The sequence below is a fragment of the Meriones unguiculatus genome, chromosome 6, assembly GCF_030254825.1.
Source record: "Meriones unguiculatus strain TT.TT164.6M chromosome 6, Bangor_MerUng_6.1, whole genome shotgun sequence".
Taxonomy (NCBI): Eukaryota; Metazoa; Chordata; class Mammalia; order Rodentia; family Muridae; genus Meriones; species Meriones unguiculatus.
Genome location: NC_083354.1, coordinates 45440450 through 45467486, shown reverse-complemented (window position 1 = coordinate 45467486; position 27037 = coordinate 45440450). Strand labels below are relative to the sequence as shown.

The 27037-nt window shown below is 43.1% G+C and overlaps 1 protein-coding gene across 4 annotated transcripts in view; it reads left to right on the top strand.

Annotated features, from left to right (window-relative positions):
• The window catches only part of Pik3r4 (phosphoinositide-3-kinase regulatory subunit 4), a 53617-nt gene that overhangs the window by 4618 nt on the left and 21962 nt on the right, over nt 1–27037 (top strand). For all 4 annotated transcript variants that reach the window (XM_021639862.1, XM_060385376.1, XM_060385375.1 and 1 more), the window contains exons 3-11: nt 2358–2491; nt 4875–5457; nt 8888–9022; nt 10401–10622; nt 15594–15767; nt 18930–19075; nt 21080–21283; nt 25233–25434; nt 26455–26642. In XM_021639862.1, coding sequence (XP_021495537.1) covers nt 2358–2491; nt 4875–5457; nt 8888–9022; nt 10401–10622; nt 15594–15767; nt 18930–19075; nt 21080–21283; nt 25233–25434; nt 26455–26642 — 1988 coding nt within the window. The remainder of the gene's footprint in view (nt 1–2357; nt 2492–4874; nt 5458–8887; nt 9023–10400; nt 10623–15593; nt 15768–18929; nt 19076–21079; nt 21284–25232; nt 25435–26454; nt 26643–27037) is intronic.

The following is a 27037-nucleotide window of genomic DNA, read 5'->3' as shown; positions in this document are numbered from 1 at the left end:
GAGCTGCCTCCGCAGCCCTTTCAGTTTTAGACAGGGTCTTGCTTAGTTGCCCAGGCTGATCTTTAACTTTGCTTCTCCTGCTTTGGCCCTCCCTTTAACTGGGATTGTAGGTGTGCTTTTTCTAGTCCATCGCCTGAACCACTCGGCCACGGCTACATGGAGGTGTGCTCTTTCATGTACCTGGGATTACAGGAATGCACCGTCGCTCTCACGTTTCCCAAGCTCCCTTCATCCATTAATCTTTTAGGAGTTGTGTTGTCTACTTTTCTATAGCTGAGATAAAACACCACAACCAAGTCAATAAAAAAAAAAAAAAAAGACAGAATTTAATTTGGCTTTCCGTTTCAGAGGGTTAGATAGAGTATGCACTCATGTCTCTGTGTTGGTTTCTCTAATTGTGAAGCTACCTGGATTCAGGCATAGAGGGTTCCTGTTGATTTTAATTCTGATTACTTCCCAGAGGCCTCACCTCTGCCACCATTGTCAGATTAAGTTTTCTCCATAATACTTCACAGTGGGAATTCGAGTTCAACAAAGGAAGCCGTGGGGTACACCGAAACCTTGTATGCCATAATGTTGAGGATCATTTTGCTTAGCTGAGGTCTTGTCTAGATAGTGTATATTTTATAGGCTCCTAGGAATTTATATTCTGCTCTCATGGCTAGGATGGCATACTGATGTTGGCTAGATCTGGTTGGTTTACAGTGCTGCTCAGATCTTCCGTTTCCTGCTTACATATGTACGCGCACCTGCACACACACACACACACACACACACACACACCCGAGAGCCTGCAAGGGAGTGTGCAGAGAAGCACACAACTTGGTTGTGTGTGTAGGTCAGAGGACAGCTTGTAGGAATGGGCTCTCTCCTTCCACCATGTGGGACTTGGAGGTTGAACTTAGGCCATTAGACTTGGTGGCAAATGCTTTTACCCACTGACCCATCTTACTGGCCTTGGCACTTGATTTCTTCTTCTTCTTCTTCTTGAAAATAGCTGTTGTTTGAAGTCCTTTCTTTCTGAAATTAACATTGTATCAATAGGAATTAACAAATTTACTGAATGTTTATTATGTATCAGAACTATCCTAGTTGGTGGATGTTTCAGTGCACAGAATGGGGGAGACTATTCTATGGAGTTTGCATTCTCGAGAGTTAACAGCAACATAAGATAGTCTTCCAGTAGGTACTGTGTGGGAAAATAGCTTTCACTCTTTTCAGAAAACTGATATGGAGGAGATGGAGTGGCTCTTGCAGTCTTTCTCTCTCTTTTTTTCCTCAGACAGGTTCTCTTTGTAGTCCGGGCTGTTTTGGAAACTCCCTTTGTAGGTCAGGCTGCCCTAGAACTCACAGATGCACCTTTTCAGCTACAGGGATCAAGGTCATGCACCACCATGCCCAGTGGCTCTTGAAGTCTTAAACAGGTAATTAAGAAAGGATTCACTGCTGGCTGACAAGGTTCTCCTGGAGGTGGAGGCCTAACTAGCATCCACTAGTACTTTGGGCGAGTGTTCTTGGCAGAGGGAGCAGCAGGTACAAAGACTGTCATATAGTTATTAGTTATTGAAGAGTCTCTGTGTAAGAGTTGTTAAGAGAATGTCATATAATGACTCAATAACATTGCTTTGTACAAAAAAATGAAACTGCTTTATGCTTTTGGGAATGTAGGTACTTTAAAAAATTCATTTATTTTTTCAAGACAAGGTTTTGTGTGTGTGTGTGTGTGTGTGTGTGTGTGTGTGTAGCCTTGGCTGTCCTTGCTTTGTAGAGTAGGCTGGCCTCGAACTCACAGAGATCGCCTGACTCTGCCTCCCTGAGTGCTGGGATTACAGGTTGTGCCACCTTTCCTGGCGATAAAAAATTCTTGATTGATCATGTTAATGCAAAATGGTTGAATTATTTTCCCTTCTAGTTTACTCCCACATTTTTTAGTACTTGGTATATGTCTGTAATGTTTAGCACTACAAATGAAATTTGTTGGTTGGTTATGTTCTATTTCCCTTTCTAGGAGGGGAGCTTGGCGAAGGTGGGATCACTAAACTCCTTGTTTAGTGGTGGACAAACACCTAGGTACTGCTTATCAGTTCTTATGAACTTATTGGTGTACTTTTGTACAGAGGGCTTCTTGTGGTTTTTACACTCCTTATTTGTGTATATGTTTTTCTAAGAAAGAGAACGCAAATGATTGTTGTTACCTTATACCGTGCCTATCAAGGAATTAGACATGGCCTGCATATTGCATTATGTATTTAAATTCAGTTTATTTTGGGTTTTGCGCGTTGAGTATTCAGCTGAATGCTAACCTGTATTGCATGATCTCTTCATCTCATCCTAATGACTTATGTCTGATTTTCCAGGTTGTGTGATAGCTGAGCTTTTCACGGAAGGTGTACCCTTGTTTGATCTCTCTCAACTGTTGGCATATAGAAATGGACATTTTTTCCCTGAACAAGTGCTAAATAAAATTGAAGATCACAGTATCAGAGAATTGGTAACTATGCTACAAATATTTGCCATGAGGTTTTAATTTCCTATGTCCTAGCTGGCCTGGAGTGCACTCTGTTAGCTTACTCAGGACAGGCCTCCCGCCTTAGCCTCCTGAGTGCTGGGATGACAGGCACGGCAGCCAGTCCCTCCTTCACAACAAACCTGGAAGAAAACCTAGTACGGATAAACATAATTTGATACCTTATTAGAAAGAAATGTGCTATTTTTCCCCCTCTTAGGCATAACACACATTTGACATTAAAAAAAGAAAGAAAAAAGGCAGAAAAATGACTTCATTACATATTGTTCCATGATAATCCTAACTCTCTGCTTTGGGCCGATTTGGAAGTGGGGGCTGTGGGGTCTGCATAGGTTTGGAGAGGCTGTCCTAGAGAGAGCTTGCTCGTGAGGAATGAAGAAGACAGATGTACGGTGGAGAGAGAAAGGCATCAGCCTTAGCAGAGTACAATGGCGAGGTGTCTTCCCATGGCTGCAGATGTGGGCTGCTCTGGAAGGCAGCTGCACAGTCACATGGTTATGTTAGCACAGGGCTGAGGAATTGTGTGCACGACCATTGGATTGGATGTCTGTAGCACTGTCTGCTGAGGAATTGTGTGCACGGCCATTGGATGAGATGTCACTGAGGGCTTCTTTCCAAAGTAACCGACGCTGTGATAATGATCTGGGTTATGTGAAAGGTGGTGGTCTATTTAGAATACTCTGCAGTATTCTAAGTGGAGAAATACACAGTTTGTTTTCTCCTAGGGTGCTGCTAGGCCTAGTGGCATGGTCTACTATCCCAGCTACTTAGGGGATCCCAAATTCCAGATCTGCCTGAGGGTACAGACTGTGCTCAAGGCCAGGTTAGTGAATTTAGCAAACCCCTGCCTCAAAATAAATACAACTTAGAGGTGCTGGGCTCAGCTTCTGTCAGTACGGGCCTGGAATGTGTTTGCTGAATGAGGAAGGCTGGAGCAGGGTGCGTGTGGGGTTCTGGGTAGCCTGGACTACATAAGGAGACTGTCTCAAGAACAAAGAAGGGAAACCCTGGAGGAGGCCAGCATAGCTTGTGCTGAGAAGCAGGCCAGCTGCTCCTCCTTGGAGATGAGATTTTCGGAGTCACTTAAGCTGAGCAGCAGCATGTCTTTGGACCTACATTTGATTTGAAAGTCAGTTTGTTTATTAATCTTTAGTGCATTAATGCAAATGTAAAAGTTTTTTCACATAGTGCACTTGATTCCCCTAATTTCAGGGCTAATTTCTAGTGTAGAATTCAAAAAGAAAGCCAAACTTGCAGATACATTTTTATGATATTTTATGTATTTGACTAGAGGAAGCATTGAACTGTTTTTATATTTTGAAAGAATTTGTCCTTGTATAGTTATGTTATTTCTTATGTTCACATTTTTCACATTTTAAAATAGTAGATTGTGTGTGTGTGTGCACACACATGCGTGGGTACTAGATCCCTTGGATCTGAACTTAAAAGTGGCTGTGAGCTGCTTGATGTGAGTGCTGGCCGCTGAGCAAGTGCTCCGAGGTGCTGAGCCATCTCTCCACTCTAGTATTTTCTACCTTTGAAGTGCTGGGGTCTTACACGGGACCTCACACGTCTGTGCCAGCGCTCTATCCCTGAGCTACATTTCCAGCCCTTTGATTCTCCTCTCAACTAAGCTACACTTAAACCGTGTGCTAATCCTTTGGATTTGCGTTAGGGTAGTTTAAACCAGAACTCTTAATTGTGGTGCTGAAAATGATCTCAGGAGTTCTATAATTTCTTCCAGATTCATGTGTTGATTTGTGTGTGCAAGTGTGTCTAATTGTTTTTCTCTGAAGATGAGTTGCTTTTTAATAGCAAATATCGAAGAGGGTGTGGCCTCTTATATACCGGGCTCTCTGTGTACATTAGTGTGTAACATCCTGTTGCCTTCTAGGATGATGAGAGACATAATTAGTTCTAAATAGAAAGGCTAGCTGGGCATGGTGGTGCAAGCCTCAGATTCCAGTATTTAGGAGAGGCAGAGGCCACGAGGCCAGCCTGTCTACACAAGTCAGTTCCAGGCCAGTCAGGGCAACTTGGTCAGATGTGTTTTGTTTTGTTTTGTTTTTGTTTTTGTTTTTTAAGAATGGTTGGACAAAGAGAATAATTAGAATTACCTCAGAAATCCTTTAAATCTCATGTAATTGCTCTTGTACCTTTCATTTGGTTTGGTGTGCGTGCTTGCGTGTGTATGTGTGTGTATAGACAGGATCTTACGCAGTCCAGACTGGCCTTGAACTTGTTACATAGCTCAGGAGGCTGGCCTTGTTTGTTGGTTACAGGTCTGAGCCACCCATTTGGCTTTCCTTTCGTCTTCTAAAATGTACCATTTTCTCCTTTCATGTAGGTAACTCAGATGATCCATTGTGAGCCAGAAAAGCGTTTGGAGGCTGAAGATTACTTGAAGCAGCAGCGTGGCAATGCTTTTCCTGAGATATTTTATACTTTCCTTCAGCCTTACATGGCTCAGTTCGCCAAGGAAACATTTCTCTCTGCAGATGAGCGGATTTTGGTTATACGAAAAGATTTGGGCAACATTATTCACAACCTCTGTGGACACGACTTGCCAGAAAAAGCAGAAGGGGAGCCCAAGGAGAGCGGACTGGTTGTCCTGGTGTCCGTCATAACCTCGTGCCTGCAGACTCTGAAGTCCTGTGACTCCAAACTGGCTGCTTTGGAGCTCATTCTCCACTTGGCCCCGAGGCTGAGTGTGGAGATCCTTCTGGATCGCATTACTCCCTACTTGTTGCATTTCAGCAATGACTCGGTTCCCAGAGTGAGGGCCGAAGCCCTGAGGACACTCACCAAAGTTCTTGCCCTTGTCAAAGAGGTTCCCCGTAATGACGTCAATATCTATCCAGAGTACATTCTGCCAGGCATAGCCCACCTGGCCCAAGACGACGCCACTATTGTGAGACTGGCCTATGCTGGTAAGAGCCCATTGACCTGTCACGTGCTCACACTTGGGATTTTCCGATTTCTTTGGGAATTCCTCGTGTGAACTTCGCTCTTGAGTTACGAATACATACATATTAATTATCTATAGCTAATTTATTCCTGGGACTCACTTTTGTATACTCCTTTGCATTTAAACTGATTGGAAGTATCAGGTGAAGAAGTGTGCACTGTGGACTCTAGCGGTCTGACCTGGGATAGAACATTTAGCTGGAGAAAGACTAGTGTTTACAGACATCAGCTCCTGAGCTAGAGCTGCAGCCTTTACAAAGTGTCACTGAGCAAACAGTGTGTTTCGGGGCAGAACACCCTGTTGCTATTGGAAAGGACGGTGGTGGTGATGGGAGGCTGAGTTAAGTCCCATTCTGCTTACTTAGTGCTCAGGATGCCTGGCGTCTTGATGGCTTGGTGTGTCACGAACACCTCCTTTCTCTCCTTAGAATCCTCACCCACGGAGCTCAACAGGAAAGATTCATGTTTTTAGCTCCTCAAACTAATTCTGAACACTTACTTCACCATGGGAAATATCACTGAGACATTTACATAATCCATAATTTATAGCTATGATCTAATGCAAAATGGACCTTCTGTTTGGAAGTCTTTGTACATAATGTGTAGTATACATGTGGTTATTGTTATTGTCACATTTTTGAAAGCAGTTTGCTTATTATTTGCTTGTCATTTTTCAGAGAATGTGTAAATACTTGTCTTTGGACACTAATTTTATGTCCAAAGGCTCGGTGGTTGTTGGATGGTCTGTTTCCCTGCGTGTATTGTTCCTGGTCTTTGTTGTTTGTGTCTTGTGGAGGCATAAAGTGAGGTTTAGAAATCCAGGATCTCTTTAAGACACATCTGATTGTATTTGTAATGGCCTGTTTCTAATTCATTTGGGAATCAGGTAAATGAACAACATGCAAGAGGCACAGGTTTTAAAGAAACTGTCTATCATTCTTATTTCAGTTTGGTGACCCTGCTTTTGGCATAGTGTATCTTACCTGTCCTCATTTGTCATGTGGGTAAAGTTCTGATGTTCAGGGGACATGTTATTATGTTGGCATGCAGTTACTGACAGCCCTGGCATAAAAGCTGCAGCTGCTGTGCATCAAAACCCTGCCTGATGACAAGGCACCGACTGCTCAAGGGCGCTGCAGGGGTTGGTTATGAGGCTGCGCCATTAAGCCTTGCAGCACCCTTCATTTACAGGGTTGAGAAAGACTAAGTGACCTGGCTGTGACCAGCTGTTTCTGGTCTAGTGTCTAGTTCCTAGAGCTGCAGCAGCAGAACGTGGCTTCAAAATGGTCTTGCTTTTTTTTGGTTCCTCTGAGAGTCCGTGATAACTCAGGCTCAGAGGCAGCACCTTTCAGTGAGAAATACATGCTGACATAGAAGCAGGAATGTTTTTTAACTTGTGTGGTTGAGTATAACTAAATTATACATAGCAGTAAGCATAAAAGCTTAAACTCCCACCTTTTTTTTCCCTTTGCAGTATTCTTTTTCATCTCAGAAGATGCCGGCATAGATATATTTAGTGTAAAGTGAACTTAAAAATGTGTTGTTTATAGACTTACATGGGGAATTACACTACCCAGACTTTCAAAGACCTAGGAAAGAGCCTTTTCTAATAAAGGTATATGGTTGGCCTGCATGTCTATGAGTTATGTACCTGTCAGCTCACCAAACTGAAGAGAGAAGTCTTCATTAAAAATGTATGGCCTTGTTCTCACAACAGTACAGTGTAGATCTGAAATAAGTGGGAGGCGTGCGGAAAGCACGCAAGGGTGATGGCGCCTTCTGCAAGGGCTGTGAGCTGCAGAGGAGGCCTTGGAGCTTCTGGCCGTGCATGCCATGCTCCGGGCACAGGAGCCCAGGAAGTGGACGTGGCTAGAGGTTGGCTTATTATCAGGCGTGATCTAGAAATCTCCCATCTCTCCTTTACTTGATGGTGGGGATCAAACCCAGGTCTTTTGTGCTCCTGTGCTACCTGGTAGACAAGTATTCTACTGAACTTCACGTTAGGCCCTCGTTTCTTGTGTTAGGGTATTGTGGGATGACATTTTACTTTTGTAGCTGCGTGTGCGTGTATGTACATATAAGACCAGCGGTGAATGTTGGCTGTCTTTCTGTTTCTCTACTTTAATTTTTGAGTCAACCAGGAACTTACCAATTTGGCCAGATTGGCTGGCCAGCAAGCCCTGGGGACCCTCCCGTCCCTTGTCTTCCCAGCACTGGGATTGTGGGCGCGTGCTGCCACACCCCCCATGGGTGCTGGGGATCTGAACACAAGTTGTCCTGCTTGCGTGGGATGACTGAGCCATCCTCCTAGCCCACGGTTTTGTTGTGTATCAAGCAATGATGAACCTGGCCATGGTGGGGTACAGCAGGACCCTAAGACGAACTGCCTTACTGATAGGCGCAGCTGCAGCAGGGCACGTTTGATCTCATAGACATTACAAAGTAAGGAAATGTGTGCGGCTGTGGATTTGACCTCTAGCATGCCTTTCTAGTCTAAGGTAGTTATTGTATGTTCAGTGCTATTCGTTGCTAAGAAAGAAGAGTACAGTCTGTGGGACTTAGAGTCATAGGCAGAGCACAGGAGCGGAAGGCAAGAGAGGATCCAGAAGAAGGAATAAATAGAAATAGAAGAGTGAGGCGGAGAACAGACACATGACAGCACAGTGACAGCAGAAGCTAGAACGGGATGCTTTGAGTGGTGAAGAGCGTTGGGCAGTCTCGTAGATTGAGCCAGTCAGTACGTAGCCTGGCCAGCGGTCTCACCCCCTGTCCATGAGAAGCTCAGGATAGTACTTGAACAGCAGACTAACGATGGCTCATTCAGTTTAGTAGTGGCTTTTTAAGGCAGCCGTGACTCCTCTTTATCTGAGGAAACCGAGACTCAGTTGGTAAGCTGCAGGCTTGAGGGATGAGCCCTGGTCTGTCTGATTCTGGCCCCGTGTGACGGTACTTTTGTGCATGTTTCTGTGTTAGTCTAATAACTAACTACCTCAGTGTGGTCAGGAAATCTCTAAAGGCTAGCTCTGGGGAAGGACTAAGCATTTTCTCTTTTTCTCTCATTAGAACTGGATACTTTTTTTCAGACAGTTTTTGAAAATGCAGAATTTTTTTGTTGTTTGAGTTTGTCATCGATTATGAGATCAGTTACAAAGATTCTGATTAAAGGCTAACGTGCAAAATCCTGCTTTTCCTCTACAATTTATGGTTAAAACTTAGATGTGTAAAGACTTGGGGATTCTGGCCGAATGATGACCTGTAGTCACCCACGCTCTGGAGGCAGAAGCAGGAGGGTCTAAGTGTGAGGCACTTGAGTGCGCAGGACTTTGGGAGGAAATGTTACAAGCAGCGTGAAAATTTGAGGTCATGATTGTAACTTTTGCTGGTATCTCACAGAAAACATAGCTCTGTTGGCCGAAACAGCTCTGCGGTTCCTAGAACTAGTACAGCTAAAAACTCTCAACATGGAGAATGACCCGGATAGTGAAGAGGTGGAGGAAGCCACACATCCGAACGGAGACTACGACACAGGTACTGTTGTTTCACGAGTCCTCATCGTTTGCACCGAATCGCTTATGCTCACTTGCATAAGCTGTCACTTGCTACCCTCTTGTAAAGTGAAGGGGCAGCGAGTATTAGGATAGGAAGGGCCCCCGCCACATTATCCTCACACGCAGTTACCTAGAAATGATCTACTTGTCCTTGTGGATTCCATACTTGCTTCAGCCAGAGTCATGTGAGCAGGAAAGCTAGCTGAATTGTGTGGTTCTTTTTAAGAAATGAGAACCCTAAGCCTTTTTCAGGCATGAGTAGTGTTGAGTATCCTTAGTTATGAGCTATTTTCATTTAGTAATTACTATCTCTGGTTTACATATTGAAGTTCCCCTTTTACTATACAGAAATGCCTGTATAGTAAACTCACTGAGGCCCGTGGCTTAGGTTTCTAGCAGGTTTTTAGCCGAAGATTCAGAAGTAGAATCAAATCTGCTCTGTGCTGGGTTAAGTTGAGAACTACTAGGGAAATCTAGTGTATACATTTGTATGCAGTAGGCAATTGTAAAGGAAATGGACCATTTTCAGATAATGAATTTAGCTGTCACAGCTCTGGAGTAGCTGAAGTTTGCTTCTTTGTCAGCATGTACTTTACCTCCCAGATGGTCAGCTGGATGGTACTGGGCCGAGCAGGACAGCTTTGCCTCCTTTAATTCAGCTGAGACTCGGTTAAGCATGTCCTCTGCAACCACGCAACGAGGGAGCAGTAGGGGAATGGCAAGAACCGTGATCAACCAGACATTAACAAGGGACAGATAGACAACTAGGTGGACAAATAAGGATGAGTAGGAGGTGCAGTCAGAGAGGAAGGCTGCTCTTCCTTATGATATATTCTGTGGGTATCTCTATATAATCAACTTACTCAAACGTGCTTTTTAAAAGTTACATGCTAAACCAGCCTGGTACTTTGCTGGCCTTGCATACCATCTTAGTGGGAGGTGATGAGCTCTCCTTTCTGGTGCTTCCCCCTGCGTTTCTTCTTGAGCTCGTAGATGGAGAGATGTTCTGCGACACGGTAGCTGTTCTTACGGTATGAATGGTAGGATGTGTTCAGTGTTCCATCTCCAGGCCTTTCAACAGTGGTGGGAAGCTTAGCAAGTACAGGCTGTGTGTGGAAGCGCCTGTGCTCATGCTGTTACTCTACTAAGTAAGAAATAAGACAAGCCTCGGTGTGAGTGGGCCATACCTATGATTTCATCACTCTGGAGGCCAGGTAGGAGGACTGTGAGTTCCCCGCCAGCGTGGGCTCAACAACCAGTTCCAAGACAGCCTGAGCTACATAACCAAAATGACAAAATACAAAATGCGTGGTCTGCGTGTGTGTGGGGAGAATTGATCCTTCTTTTTGTGTTTTTAGAGCTCCAAGCCTTGCATGAAATGGTCCAGCAGAAAGTTGTCACTTTGTTAAGCGATCCTGAAAATATTGTGAAACAAACTTTAATGGAGAATGGAATCACGCGTTTGTGCGTCTTCTTCGGACGTCAGAAAGCCAACGATGTGTTGTTGTCCCACATGATCACATTCCTAAATGACAAGAATGATTGGCACCTGCGTGGAGCTTTCTTTGATAGTATAGTTGGTATGTTTGTGTTTGTTTTTAAATTCATCTTTAAGATTATAAATTGCTCTCTCAGACCCTCCCCCATTGCTTTGAAAGATAGGTAATGATATTATCAAGTTTTGTTGATGAATGAATTCTTAGTATTTCTGTCCATCTACATGTTCTTTAACAATATGACGAATCAAGGAGAAGTTTAATTAATCTGTGTTGTGGTGATAGGAAGAAATAGCATGTGGTCGTTAAGAACAGTGACCCGGGAAAGTGCATGAACTACTACAGAAGTGACTGGGGGTATTTCAGGTCTGCCTGAAGTGTGAGCCCAGTGGTGTGGTGGCAGGAACAGAGATTAGTCTGTTGTAAGGCAGAGGCTACAGTGTATTATTTACACCATGTCTATCTGCTGGACTAGCATAGTAGCTGATTGTTTGGTTTATATTTTCCATACTTGACTATTTTTATACAGCTGACATGTATTTTTTTATAAGTTTTTTTTCTTTTTAAGAACTTCTTATTGGTTATTTGTGAATTTTACTTAAGTACCCCAATCCTACTTATTTACCCCCACCCTAATATCTGCTCCCACCCTTCCCTGCAACAGAGAAAAAAACTGTCATTGTAGAAGCTGTAGTGTGTCATAGTGTGTACCCTTTGCCCACACTTCTTCACTTGCTGTGTTCATTGCTATGATTTGTTGGTCTGGTGTGAGGCCTCTGGCTTCTATCAATACTGGAACTTCTCTCAGATATCCTGTTGTTGTCCTGTGTCATAGAGATCCTGAAGTTTTGGATCTGTAGGACCCCTTCACACACTTGTTGGGTGTGGGCCAATTCAAATTCCTGGATCTGGGCCTGAGAGGTATCTGAGCTGGGCCGCCCATTAGCTCTCCTGTTCTCCTGTCCTCAGGGTTGGCTCACTGGCCACACCTGCAGCTAAAGCCAATTCTACTCTGATGCCCAGGAAAGGTACAGGGTCTGCTCTTCCAAGTGTTGCAGCCAATGAGGGACATGGCCGGTTCTCCCACTCTCATGAATCCAGGGCCAGCTCTCCCATCTGCCATAGGTGGCAAGGGATGAAGGAGGGAAGGAGGGCATCCCCCCTTTATCTGAGTCACTGCACAGCCAACTAGAGGCCCAGCTTTCCCACACTCACACCCATGGGGTGGCAACCCCTGCCACCAGGGTCAGCTCTACTGTGCTGCCCAGGTGAGGTGCCGGGCCTGCTCTCCCAAGTGCTGCGGCTGGTGAAGGGCAGGGCCAGCTCTTCTACTCTCACCACCCCAGGGCTAGGCCTCTCACTGGCTGCAGGTGGGGGGGGGCAAGGAGGGAGGAGGGCCCAAAGTGCTGAGGTCACAGATTAATTTTAATTTTGAATTATGCAGGGAGTCTTTCATATTTATTTAAGTAAACAGGATGATTAAGTATTTAAGTGTGGTCATGCTCTGCCTGCTGATGGGCTTTGTTCTGAGAAATGGCACTGCATGTTGGCACTGTCACTCAGATGAGTGAACGCCACACCTGTCTTACTGCAGCTCACTGCCCACTCATTACTAGTACATGCCTTACTTACTAGTTTCTTTAGCTAGAAGTATACAAAGTTTAAGTTCTGCTTTGGATACACAGAGGTTCTTCTGTAGTTAGCTTTCTGTTTCTGTGATAAAGACCATGACCAAATTCAATGTCAAGAGAGAGAGGATATATTTCATTGCACAGCTGACAGTCTACCACTGAGGGCAGTCAGGACAGGAACTCAAGGGAGGAAGCTAAAAGTGAGACCTGAAGCAGAGGCCATGGAAGAATTATGCTTACTGCCTTGCTCCCATACTTTGCTCAGCTTGCTTTCTTGCTTGCTAAGTGTGATGCTGCCCACAGTGGCCTAGGCATTGCTACATCAGTCGTTAGTCAAGAAAATGACCCACATACTTGCCTGGAGGTTAATCTGATGGGGGCAGTTCATCACTTGAGGTTCCTTTTAACCAGATGATGCTCTCTTTTGTCAAGTTGATAAAAAAGGAATGAGCACAGACTTTGTTGCATATATATATGTGTTATATGTATGTGTATATATATATATGTGTGTGTATATATATATATATGTATATGTATTTCAGTTTGTTTTAATCACTGAGGTAAAGATCATGAACATAGCTTCCATAGAAAGCACTCTAGTACTGCCCAGTCAGTAAAGTATTCTTTCTGTAAGCAAAGAATATGAGCATGTTTTTAAAATTGTTCACATTTTTATGTTATCTTTGACTATCAACTTCAGGTGCTACGCACCCCACCCACTCCCAGCCAGGAATAGGCTTTACCTAATATTTGCTTGTTAAAAGGATAAAGTAACAAATTTTCATGTATGTTTTTGCTTCTAGTCAAGCTACAAAGCCTTTTGCTGATGTTTATGTGTTGTATTTCTTACATTATCTTTGATTATTTTGGTTATTTATCTTGCATGAAGTTACATTTATGTTTATGGTTGTTTGGGAGCTTATAGAACATTAACTATCATTTTGAAGGCAAATCTTTTTTTTCTCTATTTTGATTTTTTAATGTATTTAAAACAGTATGTTATGTTTTGGTTTTTGAAGCAAGTCTTCCCGTGTAATTTAGCCGCATCCTAAATCTTGGGATGATAGTCATGCATATGCCACCATATATGGTCCAGGATGAAGCCTTAGCTGAAATGCAGTCACATATGATTTCCCTTGTTAGTTTTTTTATGATTTAATTTTATTTTATGTGCATTAGTGTGAGGATGTCAGATCTCTTGAAACCGAGTTACAGACAGTTGTAAGCTGCTATGTGAGTGCTGGGAATTGATCCTGGGTCCTTAGGAAGAGCAGACAGCACTCTTAACCACTGAGCCATCTCTCTAGCTCCTCCCTTGTTAGTTTTTACAGTGCTGATCACTTTCTAGTGTTAAGTTTTGGAAAGCTTACTTAATATATTATTATTGCTCTGCTTTTTATTTGTAGTATAAGGAGGTTAATGCCCTTCCCCTGAATACCTTTGCACCCTTCCTTTGCTCAGTTGAATTCTTATTTATTTAATCATTTTTATAGCCTGATCCCTACAGCCCCTTCTCTCCTCTCCTCCCATTCCCACCTTCACACCTCCTCCCTGCATTCCTCCCTCCCCTTTTCTACAGAGAAGGGGCAGCCGCCCATTTGTGCCAGCCTGCCCTGGCACATCAAGTCACAGCAGGACTAGGTGCTTCCTCTCCCACTGAGGCCAGATAAGGCAGTCCAGCTACGGGGAAGGGATCTAAATGCAGGCAACAGAGTCAGAGGCAGCCCCTGCTATAGTTGTTAGGGGACCCGCATGAAGAACAGGCTGCACATCTGCTACATATGTGCAGGGAATCTAGGTCCAGCCAGTGCATGCTGTTTGGTTGGTTGTTCAGTCTCTGAGCCCTCATGGGCCCCGGTTAGTATACTCTGTAGGTCTTCTTGTTGTGTCCTTGGCCCCTCTGGCTCCCTCAGTCTTTCCTCCCTCTTCCACAAAACTCCCCAAGCTTGGCCTATTGTTTGGCTGTAGGTTTCCATAAGCTTCTTGATGAAGCCTCTCAGAAGACAGTTATGCTAGGCTCTTGTCTGCAATCCTAGCAGAGTATCACTAATAGTGTCAGAGGTTGGCTCTCTCCCATGGGGTGAGTGGGTCTCAAGTCACTGGTTGGCCATTCCTTCAATCTCTGCTCCATCTTTATCCCTACACTTCTTGTAGGAAGGAAGAATTTGGGGTGGAAGGTTTTATGGGTGGGGTGTTGACCCCTTCCCTCTACTAGAGGTCCTACCTGGCTCAAGGGGGTGGCCACTCCAGGCTCTATATCCTCTGCTGCTAAGAGTCTCAGCTAGGGTCGCCTCCATAGACTCCTAAGAACCTCCTCCATCACACAGATGTGTCCCCCCACTGTCATGATAAACATTTTACTTTGTGTTCTATAATTAAAGCGTTTTCAAATAAAGATATTTTAAAGGACCAGAGTAACATTTCCATTATGTGTGAGTCTTGTCTAAAAGTCAGCCGCTCCCAAGGCCTCTGTTTGATCACTCCCTTGTACTTGAATATGCGGGTGACAGTGACAGCAGAGGCTACTTTCTGTCCCTCAGTGACTAGATTCATTGCACATTTTAACTTATTTACTGTTTAGACATGACTTTGTCATTTGCTCAGAAGTTTTAGATCTGCCTTCTTCACCTGTCTGCAGCATTTTGCTTCTTTCTTGCCAGTATTATTGCTTAGAATCCTTCCCATTTTCTCCTGGTGTTATTCTTGAAATTTAGTATGGTGTGTGTGTGTGTGTGTGTGTGTGTGTGTGTGTGTGTGTGTGTACGTGTTTGTGTGGGTCGTTTCACATCTGGTTACCTGTGTAGATGTGTTGGCATGTGCGGAGCCTACACATTAGTATCAGGTGTTTTCTGTGGTCACTTTCCACCTTACTGTTCGGAGACCAGGTCCCTTCACTCAAGCTGGAGCCCATCTAGTCCTCTGACTTGGCCAGCCAGTGAGCTCCAGAGATTCCTTGCCTTTCCCCTTGAGTGCCAGGGCTATAGACTAGAGATCTACAACCGGGTCCCCATGCCCCCTGAAATAATTTACTTCCAACTGGGCTGGAGGAGTTTGTTTGCTGTCATCAGTTTTCTTCCTTGATTCCCTAGGGCTACATCTGCTGTTTTATAGATTCTCCATCTCCCTCTTTGCTAGAGTTGTGTCTTCAGGTCTAGGAGGTAAACCTCTACGGTCCCTGCATGTCTTAAAGTGTCTTATTTTTGTTATTACTGACAGCCTTAGGCAACCTGTGCTTTCTCTTTGAGTTCTGGTGTCCCCAAATTTCTGGGCAATTGACTTTGGTTGGGGTCTTTTTGTTTATTTCTGGGAAGGAAGTGTGGTTCTTTCCTGGTTTTGATGAGTGGCTTGCTGTTAGTTGTAAGGATGTTTAGTGGGAAGTGCTTTTTCAGGTGCTGAGTAGCAATAACGCTGCCTTCTTTTTCAGGTGTCGCTGCCTATGTCGGCTGGCAGAGCTCCTCCATCCTCAAGCCCCTGCTCCAGCAAGGCCTCAGCGATGCCGAGGAGTTTGTCATTGTGAAAGCTCTCAATGCCCTGACCTGCATGTGCCAGTTAGGGCTACTGCAGAAGCCTCATGTCTATGAATTCGCCAGCGATATTGGTAAGCTTCTGTTTTTGAGACTTAGAAATTTGGGCATGGGAATAACTTCATATAATTTTAATCTGATAGAGTAAGAAGAATACATACAAAAGAAAACATAATATTTGTCTTTTTGGGTCTGTTACTTCACTCATGGTTACTTTTTTCTAGCTCCTTTCATTTACCTGAAGATTATATATTTTCATTTTTTAACTGCTGAATAATATTCCAATGCGTAAAATGTACATTTTCAGTATCTATTCTTCACTTGACAGACACCTAGGCTGTTTCCAGCTTCTGACTGTTATAAATGGAGCAGCTTCATGGATGAGCGGGTGTCTCTGTAGTAGAAAGTAGAGTCCTTTGGGTATATGCCCAAGAGTGGGACCTTGAGGTAGATTGAGGAACTGCTACACTGATTTCTTAGCAGCTGTACCAGTCTGCACTCCCACCGGCAATGAATGGGTGTCCCCCTTTTCCTCATTCTTGCCAGCATGTGCTTTCATTTGTTTTATTGATCAGTTTTGATTTCCATTTCCCTGATGGCTAAGTATTTCTCAGCCATTTGTGTTTCATCTTTTGAGAACTGTTCCCCATTTTTAACTGGATTATTTGTTTTCTTGATGTTCAGTGCTTTAGATCTTTATATATTTTAGATACTAACCTTTTATTGGATGAATAATTGGTGAAGATAATTTTCTACCCTTTTGCCTCTGGTGTGTATGTGCCTCCAAGAATAAGCAGCTTTCTGTGTTTTCATTTGTCTTTGCATTTTGTTTACTTAGCTTCTCTGTTTTTTATTGTAAAATTTAATCCATCTTTATTTAAAATAAATAATAAGGACATATTAATGTTTTGTAATCCTTTGTACCATTCTTACTCTCTTGTATCTTTGTGATTTGATGATTTTTAAAGTGCTATGCTCTCAATCTTTAAAGTTTCAGAAATTTAATTTTCACCTACACATAACCCTACACTTTAATTTCTCTCATATTTTAAGTTGTTGAATGACTTATGTATTTTTTATATTGTGTATCCTTAAGTAAATTATTAGCACTAAAGTTCCGGGCTGGCTTTGAACTTGTGACCTCTTGCCTTGATTTCAGTTCTCCCAGTGCCGGCCTGCCAGCCATGAGTGCCACACTGGTTTAGTACAGTGATCCTGAGACTAGAATGGTGCTGGTGTTGTGATCGTAATGATTTTCTTGGTGGTGGTTTTAGGAACTCTATTTTCTGTCTTAGATAACTCTGCTCTCCCCATGCTTGTTACCAGAGAATTGGGACAAACTGGAGAGAAAAGGTTGAATGCTGTATTTTCTAAGAAATTCTTTCAGCTCAGGCTTAAGAATGCGAGGTGCTTTGTCGGCTGCTAATTGCTGCTATAATGCAGTGTGTCAGTCAAGCACAGTCCTAGTAAACACTCCACGCGCTTCTCGGCGGGCACCTGTGGGTTGTGTGGGCGGCTCTGCTTCAGGCTGTGCATCTCCTTTGTCTTGTGAACATGAGCCATCTGTCTCATTGTGGACCATGGTTGTCCTGCTGAGGCTGCCCCAGCCGTTCTCACGGGGTGATCAAAGCCCAGGAGAGCAAGCCTGGCTGTGAAGCATGTTCCCCTTGGTGTCCCATTCGCTAAACAACCATTGGCTAAAGTAAGGACTGAGGCAGGTATGCATACCTCAGGTGCATAGAAAGCGCATGCATGTGGGAAGCTCGGAATTGGTGATTTATCCAGCCCAGCTTTCTAGAGGTGCTCAGCACTTTGCCACTTCCTACTGTTGTTAGTTGTAAAGGTGCTGGGGTTGAACTTGGGCCCTGTGCATGTTAGATTAGCACTGTATCCCTGAACTCTATCATCAGCCTGTTTTTCTCCTTATGTCAAAAGGAAGAATAGCAGCCCTACCTTGTCAGATGAGTTGGACCCGAGCTGTAGATGGTGTGAGAAATGATCAGAACCTTCCCGGATAATGAGATGACTGAGGACTGTGAAGAGAGTTTATTATTTTATGTGTATGTGTGTGTACATGCTTGTGCACGCGTGCCACTGCAGGCTTGCAGAGGTCAGAGGACAACTCTGTGGCTTGGTTCTCACTTTGACTTTACACGGGTCCCAGACTTTCACTCTGGTGGCCAGGCTTCGCAGCAGGAGCCTTTGCCAGCTGAACCATCTTGTAGCTCTGAGGAGAGGGACTTCAAGCACATCCTTCTCCTTCCTTTTCATGTAAGCACCACTGGTATGTGGGCCACTGTTTAATGTCTTCGTTTTCACGGGCTTCTGATAAACGGCTCGGAGTATATTTTTGCATATTTAGAGCTCATGCCACTGTTGAGTTTTAGAGGTTTGAATTTTATTCTAAATCAAGTTAGTGTGACTTTGATTAGTTAAAATAATTGATTTAGGCTTAGTGCATAAAACTATTAAAAGGAATGAAGAGATTCAGGTTTTTTTTTTTGTGTGTGTGTTAATCTTATGTTTTGAACATTTTGAAGAATGGACATGATATCTTCCAACTTTTTAATTCATGATGACATGCAAAATTATGAAGTATATGCTGGATTTGACCAAACCCTGCACTAAAAAGAACATCACCCTAATCAAATTATTAACCTCAATTCTCTAGCATGGAGAAGAAACAACTCGCAGGTGTCTCTTCCTCTGCCATCCTGAGAGTGTAGAGTAGAGTGGAAGGTAATCACTTCCTGCGTGGTGTTGGCATTTTTATGTCTCTGTCCAGTAGTTTTTCTGTTTTTTTGTTTTGTTTTATTTTGTTTCTTAAGACAGGGTTTCTCTGTATAGCCTTGGGTGTCCTGTATTTGTAAATCAAGCTATCCTCAAACTCACAGAGATCGGCCTACCTCTGCCTCCCCAACTGCTGGGATTATGGGCATGTGCCACTGTGCCCCTCTGTCGAGTTTTTAATTCAGTGCTACAGATGAGTATGTGCTAACACGCTTTCAACAGAAATTTAGGATTTTAGAAAGGAGGTTGATTTTATGGTGTGGCTGGTATTATAAGGGAGTGTTATAATTATAAGGGAGTTTCTACTTCAGGCCAGTATGTGCAGGAACCGCCTGGCACCACTGAGGCTTACTGCCTTTATCACAGTGTTGTACCAAGCATTTGTGCCCTCACAGTTGAAGGTTGTGACTCTGGGTTTGATTTGACCTTTCTTCTTTCCCTTTTAGCTCCCTTCCTGTGTCATCCTAATCTGTGGATACGCTATGGTGCAGTGGGATTTATCACAGTGGTAGCCCATCAAATAAGTACTGCTGATGTCTACTGCAAGCTGATGCCTTATCTTGACCCATATATCACGCAACCAGTAATCCAGGTACACTTGCGCCAGCTTCTGAGCAGTCCTTTGCAGTGACATCTCAGATCCTTCATGTCAGAAGAATCCTTGCCATAGAAATATATCTAAGTTGTCTGTAGCATTTTCAGATACCCTTCAAGGTAATAAACTAACCTCCTACAAGACACTATCGAGAGACTGTTCTGTCACACACAGTGTGGAATGCACAAGTTCAGACTTCATTTGCTTTGTGTAATCTTGGAACTGTATCTGCTCTTGTTTTTATTTATTTATCTTTTAGGTTTTATTCCTTTTTTATTTTAAGCACTTGTGTGTTTTACAAGGGTGTATATTGTATACTGCATGTGTGTTTGGTGCCCAGAGAGGTAAAAGGCCGTGTAGATCCCTTAGAACTCTAGTTACAGTAAGTTGTGAGCCTCCAGGTGTGTGCTGGCAGTGGAACGCTGGTCCTCTGGAGGACCAGCCAGTGCTCGTAACCCTGAGCTGCCTCTCTAGCCTTCAGCCCCCTCACTGGTTATTTATTTAGCTTATTAAACCTTGCTTTTATCTTTGGTTTATATTTCTCAAAGCCAGAATCAAGAATTAAAGGGCTAATTATTCATGTTTCATAATCTTACCCTTCTCCTTCTTAAATTTAAACTTTCAAAAATTTTAATTTTGTATTTCTGTGTGTGTTCCTTTGTGGGTTTATGCATGTGAGTGCAGTACTCTCAGAGGCCAGAAAAAAGTCTTGGATTCCCTGGAGCTAGAGTTACATGCCGCTCTGAGCCTCCCAGCATGGGTGTTAGGACCCCAGCTTAGGTCCTCAGAAGAGCAGTAAGCATTTGTCTTAACTGTCATGCTATCTCTCCAGCCCCTTTTCCTTCACTTTAGATTAGACAAAGGTCCCCTATAAGTTTCAGCTGCAGTGGTTAATTATATCCACAGAACGCCCTTTAGATCTGGGTGTGGTAGTCCACACACTTAGTTCTGAAGAGACCAAAGCAGGAGGATTGTGAGTTCATGCCCAGCCTGGGCTACGTAACGAATTCAAGGTCAGTGTGAATTGTATAATGAAATCCTGTCTCACAAAACCAGGGCCTGGGATATAGTTCAGTGGTAGAGCAATTGCCTACATGTTCAAACCACTGGGTTCTATCTCCAGTGTTGAAAAACGAGTTCTTTTGGTCACTGCTAGTAATATCCATCCTTTGTATTATATATGCATTGACCAGAAAATTGTTACTAAGGCCATTAAAAGAAAGTTTTGGACTTTGGAGAAAATGTTTTGTAGAAGGTTTGGGTCTGTTGGGAGAACATAAAAACTGAAGAGAAGCCCTGTGTCATTGGTTACTAAGATCTCTAGCCAGAGCCTGTGTCTTAGGCCTGTAACCCACAGTCTGCTGTAGCTCTGGGAAGTATTCAGACCTCTGTGGATCCAGGAGAAGCTTGCTCTGACTTTCTGAAACTTTTGGGTATGTATTATTAGTCTTCTTGTAGGGTGGACACAGATAGGTACGTAAGCCTAAAAAACGGGAAATACTTAAGCCCTTTAAAATTGGCTAGTGTCCTATTTTTCTCCTAAAAAACACCAAAGAAGTACTTTTGTTAACTTTATACTGGTTGTGCTTACTGAGTTTTGAAGTAATTGTTCTGTGTACTGTATGTAGTCTTGACAATTGTTTTTACTTTTCTTTTTTAATATTTTATTATTATTAATTATAATTTATTCACGTTATATCCTGTCTGTGGCTCCCTCTCACATCTCCTCCCAAGTCCCAACCTCCTTCCCTCTTTTTCCCCTATTCCCCTCCCCTATTCCACTGATATGAGAGGTCCTCTTCCTCTTTCATCTGACCCTAGCCTATCAGGTCTCATCAGGACTGGCTTCATTGTCTTCCTCTGTGGCCTGGTAAGGCTGTACCCCCCAGGGGAGGTGATCAAAGAGCCAGCCACTGAGTTCATGTCAGAGACAGCCCCTGTTCCCCTTACTAGGGAACCCACTTGGAAACTGAGTCTATTGTTTTTACTTTGCTAATGTAGATTGAAAGGAAGCTTGTCCTGCTCAGTGTTCTAAAAGAGCCTGTGAGTCGCTCCATATTTGATTATGCTCTGAGGTCTAAAGACATCACCAGCCTGTTCAGACATCTTCACATGCGTCAGAAGAAGCGAAATGGCTGTCTTCTCGACTGCCCTCCACCTGAGGACCCCGCCATCGCACAGCTGCTGAAGAAGCTGCTCTCCCAGGTGTGCACCCTCCTCAGACACACATTTCATGACAGTTGGAGCACCTCTTATGGCATCGAGGCAAAGGCAATAATAGGGTTGACTTAAACGCTAAGTTAGGCTAAGTAAGGAGTCAGGGGAGAATATCAGCCTTCTTTTGTGATTGCTGAGAGAATAGAAGGAGCCTTGGATTGAAGTACTATTTTTGGTTCAGTTTTATGCTTCTCCAAAATATAATGAAGTTCAGGTAGAAATAGCTCAGAACATAGGCACGCTATAGTCTGTCTCCTCAGTCCAGATGCTACTTCTCACTGTATGGGAACAGCTACAGTGTCCTGGGTTTACAGTGTTTTTGGCTGAATAAGCCAGCAGTTTACTGTTGTATTTAAGTCTGAGTTTGGATCAACAAATCCTATAAAAACTAAAAGTAACCCTTTTACTTTATTTAGAATTGGTAGGGTCTCTTTAGAAACCCTAAGTATAGATTCATCTTTCTGTTTTCTATGGGATGTATGGGGCCTTGAGTAAAAATTGGAATAAAAATGCTTCTAAATGAAGACTCTAATTGTTGGTACTCCATGAGCATAAAACAAAGACTAGGGACATCAGTATCGACCATCATTGGTGCTGCAGAATGTTTTCATAATGTTTATCAGCCAAGTCTCACCTGAAAAGTGTCCTCGGTTTTAGAGTGTTTTTGTTATTGTTTTTGTTTGTTTGTTTTAAGAGACAGGGTCTCACTGTGTAGCACTGGCTGGCTTGAACTTACTATAGACCAGGCTGGTCCCAAACTCAAAGAGATCTCCCTCTCGCTGCTGAGGTTAAAGGCATGCGCCACAACACACATAGCTCGGATAGAATTTGATGAGCTTTGTAGTATAAATGTTTGCTTGTATTTTACTTGACCCTGAGCACTCATGGATGATGATGATATTGCTGGGAACTGAACAGGGAAGTGCCCTCCACTTCTCTTAGCCTTTCTGCTCCCTCCTGTTTTCCCAAGTACCTCCACGACTGCTGCTTCCTAGTGCCAGATCCCATTCTTGGATCTCGTGATTAAGTCACTCAACTATCTGAAAGGCAGTGCTTGGTATATTTGTCATATTCATCACATTTGTCTGAGTGGAGAAAAGAGAAATAAATTCACCTGTGTTAAGTTGTTGTTGATGATGGCATTAGGAAGCTCACAGGGCAAGAAGTACACTCTTGTTGCAGGGACACTTCCTGTCAGCAGAAGTGAGAGCAGGCCAGGATCTAAGCACTCAGGACTAAGGACAGAAGTCACTAGCTTCCATTTTGTATAGCACGATGAGTCTGCTGCTGTTGTCTGTGCTGTCCATGTGCTATGACTGTCCTTAACCACAGTCTGAGCAACTTGTGTTACCTGTGTTATAGGGAGAGACAGGTGCTGTTGCAGGGCTCTCGGCTGCAGTATGCTTTAAAGCTGGCATTTTCACCTGCACTGATTACTACTGTCATGCTGCCACACTCTGGCTCAGAATATGAAGATGGGAAGCAAAACAACAAGCTTGTTTGAGTTTGATAGACGCATGCAGAAGCCCATGTGTGGTAGCTCTCTTGTCTAGAGTTACTCTTCTTCACTGGTTTAGGCCCTTAATCTGTTTAGTTACTAGCATCACTAACAGAGGCTTACGTCCAGGAGAGACTTTGGAGGTAGATGTTGAGTTCCCGTTCTTATTGCCCTGACTGAAAAGAGAGAGAGTGAAGCCTCTCCCCCTGGAAGCCCTGAATCCTTTATCTTGGGGCTCAGCCCTTCTCTGCACAGTTCTGTACTTGAGGGCTGTTGCTGGTAGACTGGGCTTCTCTGGACTGGCCTGGTGTTGCTGTGGAACATGTCTTCTGGGCTGAGACCGCAGGCTTGAACAGGGCTTTGGAGCAGCAGTCATGCGGGGCTTGGAATCTGTTCAGCAGGGTGCATCATCAGGACACGCAGGAGTGTGTTAGTCAGATCGCATCTACAAGAGCTCTGCTTTATATCCATTTAATAAGGGGCTATAAAGGACATAGGATGACTCATTCCACTCCTTACTTAAAAAAAGAAAAAGCCATACAATTTAAACTTCTGGCTGGATTTTTATGTTAGTGCTTTTTGAGTGCATAGTGTAGATAGAAGTGCAAAGTGGAAACAGCCCAAGAAAAAGCATAATAAAATATTAGCTTTTCTATTGTTCCCCATTTGGCAGCCATCTAACCTTTCTTGGTTCCTTGTGAATTTTATGTTGTTGATGCTGAATTCTTTTACATAATATTGGGCCTGAGCACACTCACAGAGCCAGTTTAGCCCACTGACATGATGCTGTGTGGATATGAGCACACAGTGCTCTGTTTCTAAAAGTTCTCTCACCCTTTACAGATAGAAAGACAGACTGTGCTAGGAGTGATGCGGTCTCTTACTTTGCTGTTGCTCTTTCCCTGGTCTAGACAGTCTCTGTACACATACGTAGTTTAATTTTCAGCCAGAGTTGAGGGCACCCCACCCCCAGCCCTCTAAAGTGCTCGCTGTGTGGGACTGTGTGGAGGTGAATCTCATTCCTGTTATCCATCAGGCTGGCAGCAGAAGCCTGTTAAGTGCCTGATGAGTACAGCTTTGTCACTCACCTTGGTTCTGCCTGAACAAAGTCCCCGCCTTTCCTTTTCAGGATTGGTTAGGTTGTGCTGGCTCCTTTACATTTCCGTATGCATTTCCTTAACAGTTTTCCCAAATTTGCTTGTCACTTCATAAAAGGCAACCAGCCTGCTGATGTGTTCATAGAGGCTGCATTGAGTCTGCAGGAGAGACCTGAAGTCCAACAGTGTTACGTCTGCTGCTCTCTAGGTCTGGTGTGTGTCCCACTGTATGGTCGTCTTCGACCTCAGCAATGGGTTATGGGTCATGCTGAGAGTTTATTTAGTTAGGGTTTTTGTTTCGTTTTTGAGTCAAGATGTCTTTGTACTCAGGGTAGATTGAATTTACAGCCTTTGGCCTTGAATGCTGGAGTTACAGGGCAAAACCTCTATACCTAGCCTGGGTGTTTGATTTTTAAATTTCCTCTGTTTATTATTTTTATTTATTTATTTGTGTGTGTGTGTGTGTATCTACCTGTCTGTCTTTGAGGTTATGCCCTGTCTGTGCAGGTACCTGTAGAGGTTGAAAGAGGGCACTGAGTTTCCTGGAGCTGGAAATTAGAACAAGTTGTAAGCCACTAGATGTGGGAGCTGAACTTGGGTCCTCTGGAGGAACACCAAATGCTCTTCACTACAAAGCCATCTCTCCAGTCACATATTTGGTATATTACATTTTTCTTTTCTTTTTATAGCTGATATGGAAAATTTTCATAGGCACATTATAAAACTTCACAAAGGGACTAGAGAGATGGTTCAGTAGTCTTGGTCACCTGTTGTTCTCGTAGAGGACTCTAATTCATTTCTCAGCTCCTGCATGGTAGCTCAGACCCGTCTGTAACTCCAGTACAAGAGATGCCATTTCTGCCTTGTGTGGACACCAGCATACTTGTACATGCATACATATATGCAACCAAAACACAAAATAAAATCTAAAAAAATTTTTTAAAAACTTGACAAAATGCCTTTGGTATTAATAATTTGCTTGGGTGTTTCTTTTGATTTTCTGTAAGTTCCAATTGAATAGTGCATAAAATAGTTGTTGAATGCAAGTGCCACTTTTATCTCATTCTAAACATTTGTGTTTTTCCTTGCCTTATTGCAATTATAGAGCCTATAATACTGTATTATCAATGGAATTTGAGATGTAAAGATAATATGATGAAGAAAATATCCTTGCAGAATATGCCAGAAGAGCCAGTAGTCATTTTTCCCCTTTATTTTCTTGCTTCCCTTTGTCATTTTCCAGTGTAAACTGGGAGTTGAACCTTCATTTATCAGTCATCCTGAGACCTATTGTTATTTCTTTTGAAATCAACCCAAAATACGTGGCTTAATTTGGTTTTAGGGAATGACTGAAGAAGAGGAAGATAAACTTCTGGCGCTGAAGGACTTCATGATGAAATCAAATAGAGCAAAAGCTAATGCCGTGGACCAGAGCCATCTCCATGACAGCAGCCAGAAAGGTGTCATCGACTTGGCAGCCTTAGGCATCACTGGGAGACAGGTTGATCTTGTTAAAACCAAACAAGAGCCAGATGAGAAACGGGGTTAGTACATTGGTGTGCGCATCTTGCTCTTAGTTATTTTATAAGGCTGTTTTTTTAGTTAATAAGCAGTAAAATACCCCCTCCCCCTTTTCCCAGATACAGAATCTGGAATGCAGTGACTCAGATACTTAGTAGGTAGACATGGGAGAGGGAAAGTGGGGCAGTGGGTTCTCAACTGAAAGCCCAGGTCACAGCTCTGTGACTAGTGAAGGCCGGTTTCCAGAGCTCTCCACCTGTAAACCAAGCTGTGTCTTGAGGAAGGAGTGACTCCAGTTCTGTTTTCTAATCCTGCTAACTCAAGGCCAGACTGTGTAAAACCAGATACAAGTTTCTATTATTAATAGGTAATGCCTGATAAATTTAAAATAAACAATGAAATATAAAAGAGTAGAGGCCAAGAAACCCTTAGTCATTTGGCAACTTGATATTTGGAACTGTCAGCCTTGTGACCATGACATCTGTTGTATTAGGTTCATAAGATGTTATGTGTACCCTTTCTGCTGTTAAATACATGCCTTTAAGACTCGCCCTGTGCCTATATCATATTTTAGGGTAGCAAATGAATTATATTGAGGTAAACTTTATGATAAAATGTTTACAACTTAAGCACTAATGGCTTACATACATAATATATAAAGCACCTGTAGAGATCAATAAGAAAAAAGCAAGCACTCCAAAGGAAAAAGGATGAAGGGTTCAAGTAGATAATTGGTAGAACAGAATACACATAAATTAGATGTAAATAAAGGCAAATTAAAATACCCATTTTCTACCTGGATGAGAATAGACGGACAGTTCCTAGTGTTGGCAGAGCTGTAGTGAATAAGCATTTCCATATGCTGAGGCTGAGAGCTGAACCTGCTCCCGTGCGCTGCGTGCATACAGGGATGCACTGCTGAATAAAAGGGAGCGCACAGAGGGGCACGCAGGAAGCAAGGTCCGCTGTGTTCCCTTAGAGACAGACGGTGAAATCACATTGGTTTTACCTTCAGACTAACTAGCCCAAATATATTTTCATAGCTAGAAAACATGTAAAACAAGACTCCAACGTAAATGAAGAATGGAAAAGCATGTTTGGGTCACTGGAACCACCGAATATCCCACAGGCCCTGCCTAAAACCAGTGACCATGAGGTGGTTCAGACTGGGAAGCCACCTCGCTCTGAGTCCTCTGCTGGGATCTGTGTCCCTTTGTCAACGTCTCCACAGGTACTGTCATGGAGGCAATAGCCATCCTCATGTCTGAGTTTTGTTCTGCTGTTGTGTTTGTCAAAAGGCTTTGTGCTATAGAGAAATCAAGGTGGTTTCTGATTGGCTTACTTGAATTTTTATAGCCAAGGGAACACAGCTATTGAAGCACAGCAAAGGTCACTCCTTTGAGACACTTGCCAATAAAGCAAACAAATTGGGTTAAAGACCAAACTAAGGTCATAATTAGGCTATAGAGAACATTTTAAAACTTTTCAAATCTTTTTATTTATTTTTTCTTTAATGTAACAAAAGCAAAAAATATTTGGGGCAAATTTCCAAGTGGCCTGTGCATATTAAATATTATGATTGCTTTGGTGTATTTGAAATGAGTTTGTAATCTAAAACAACTGTAC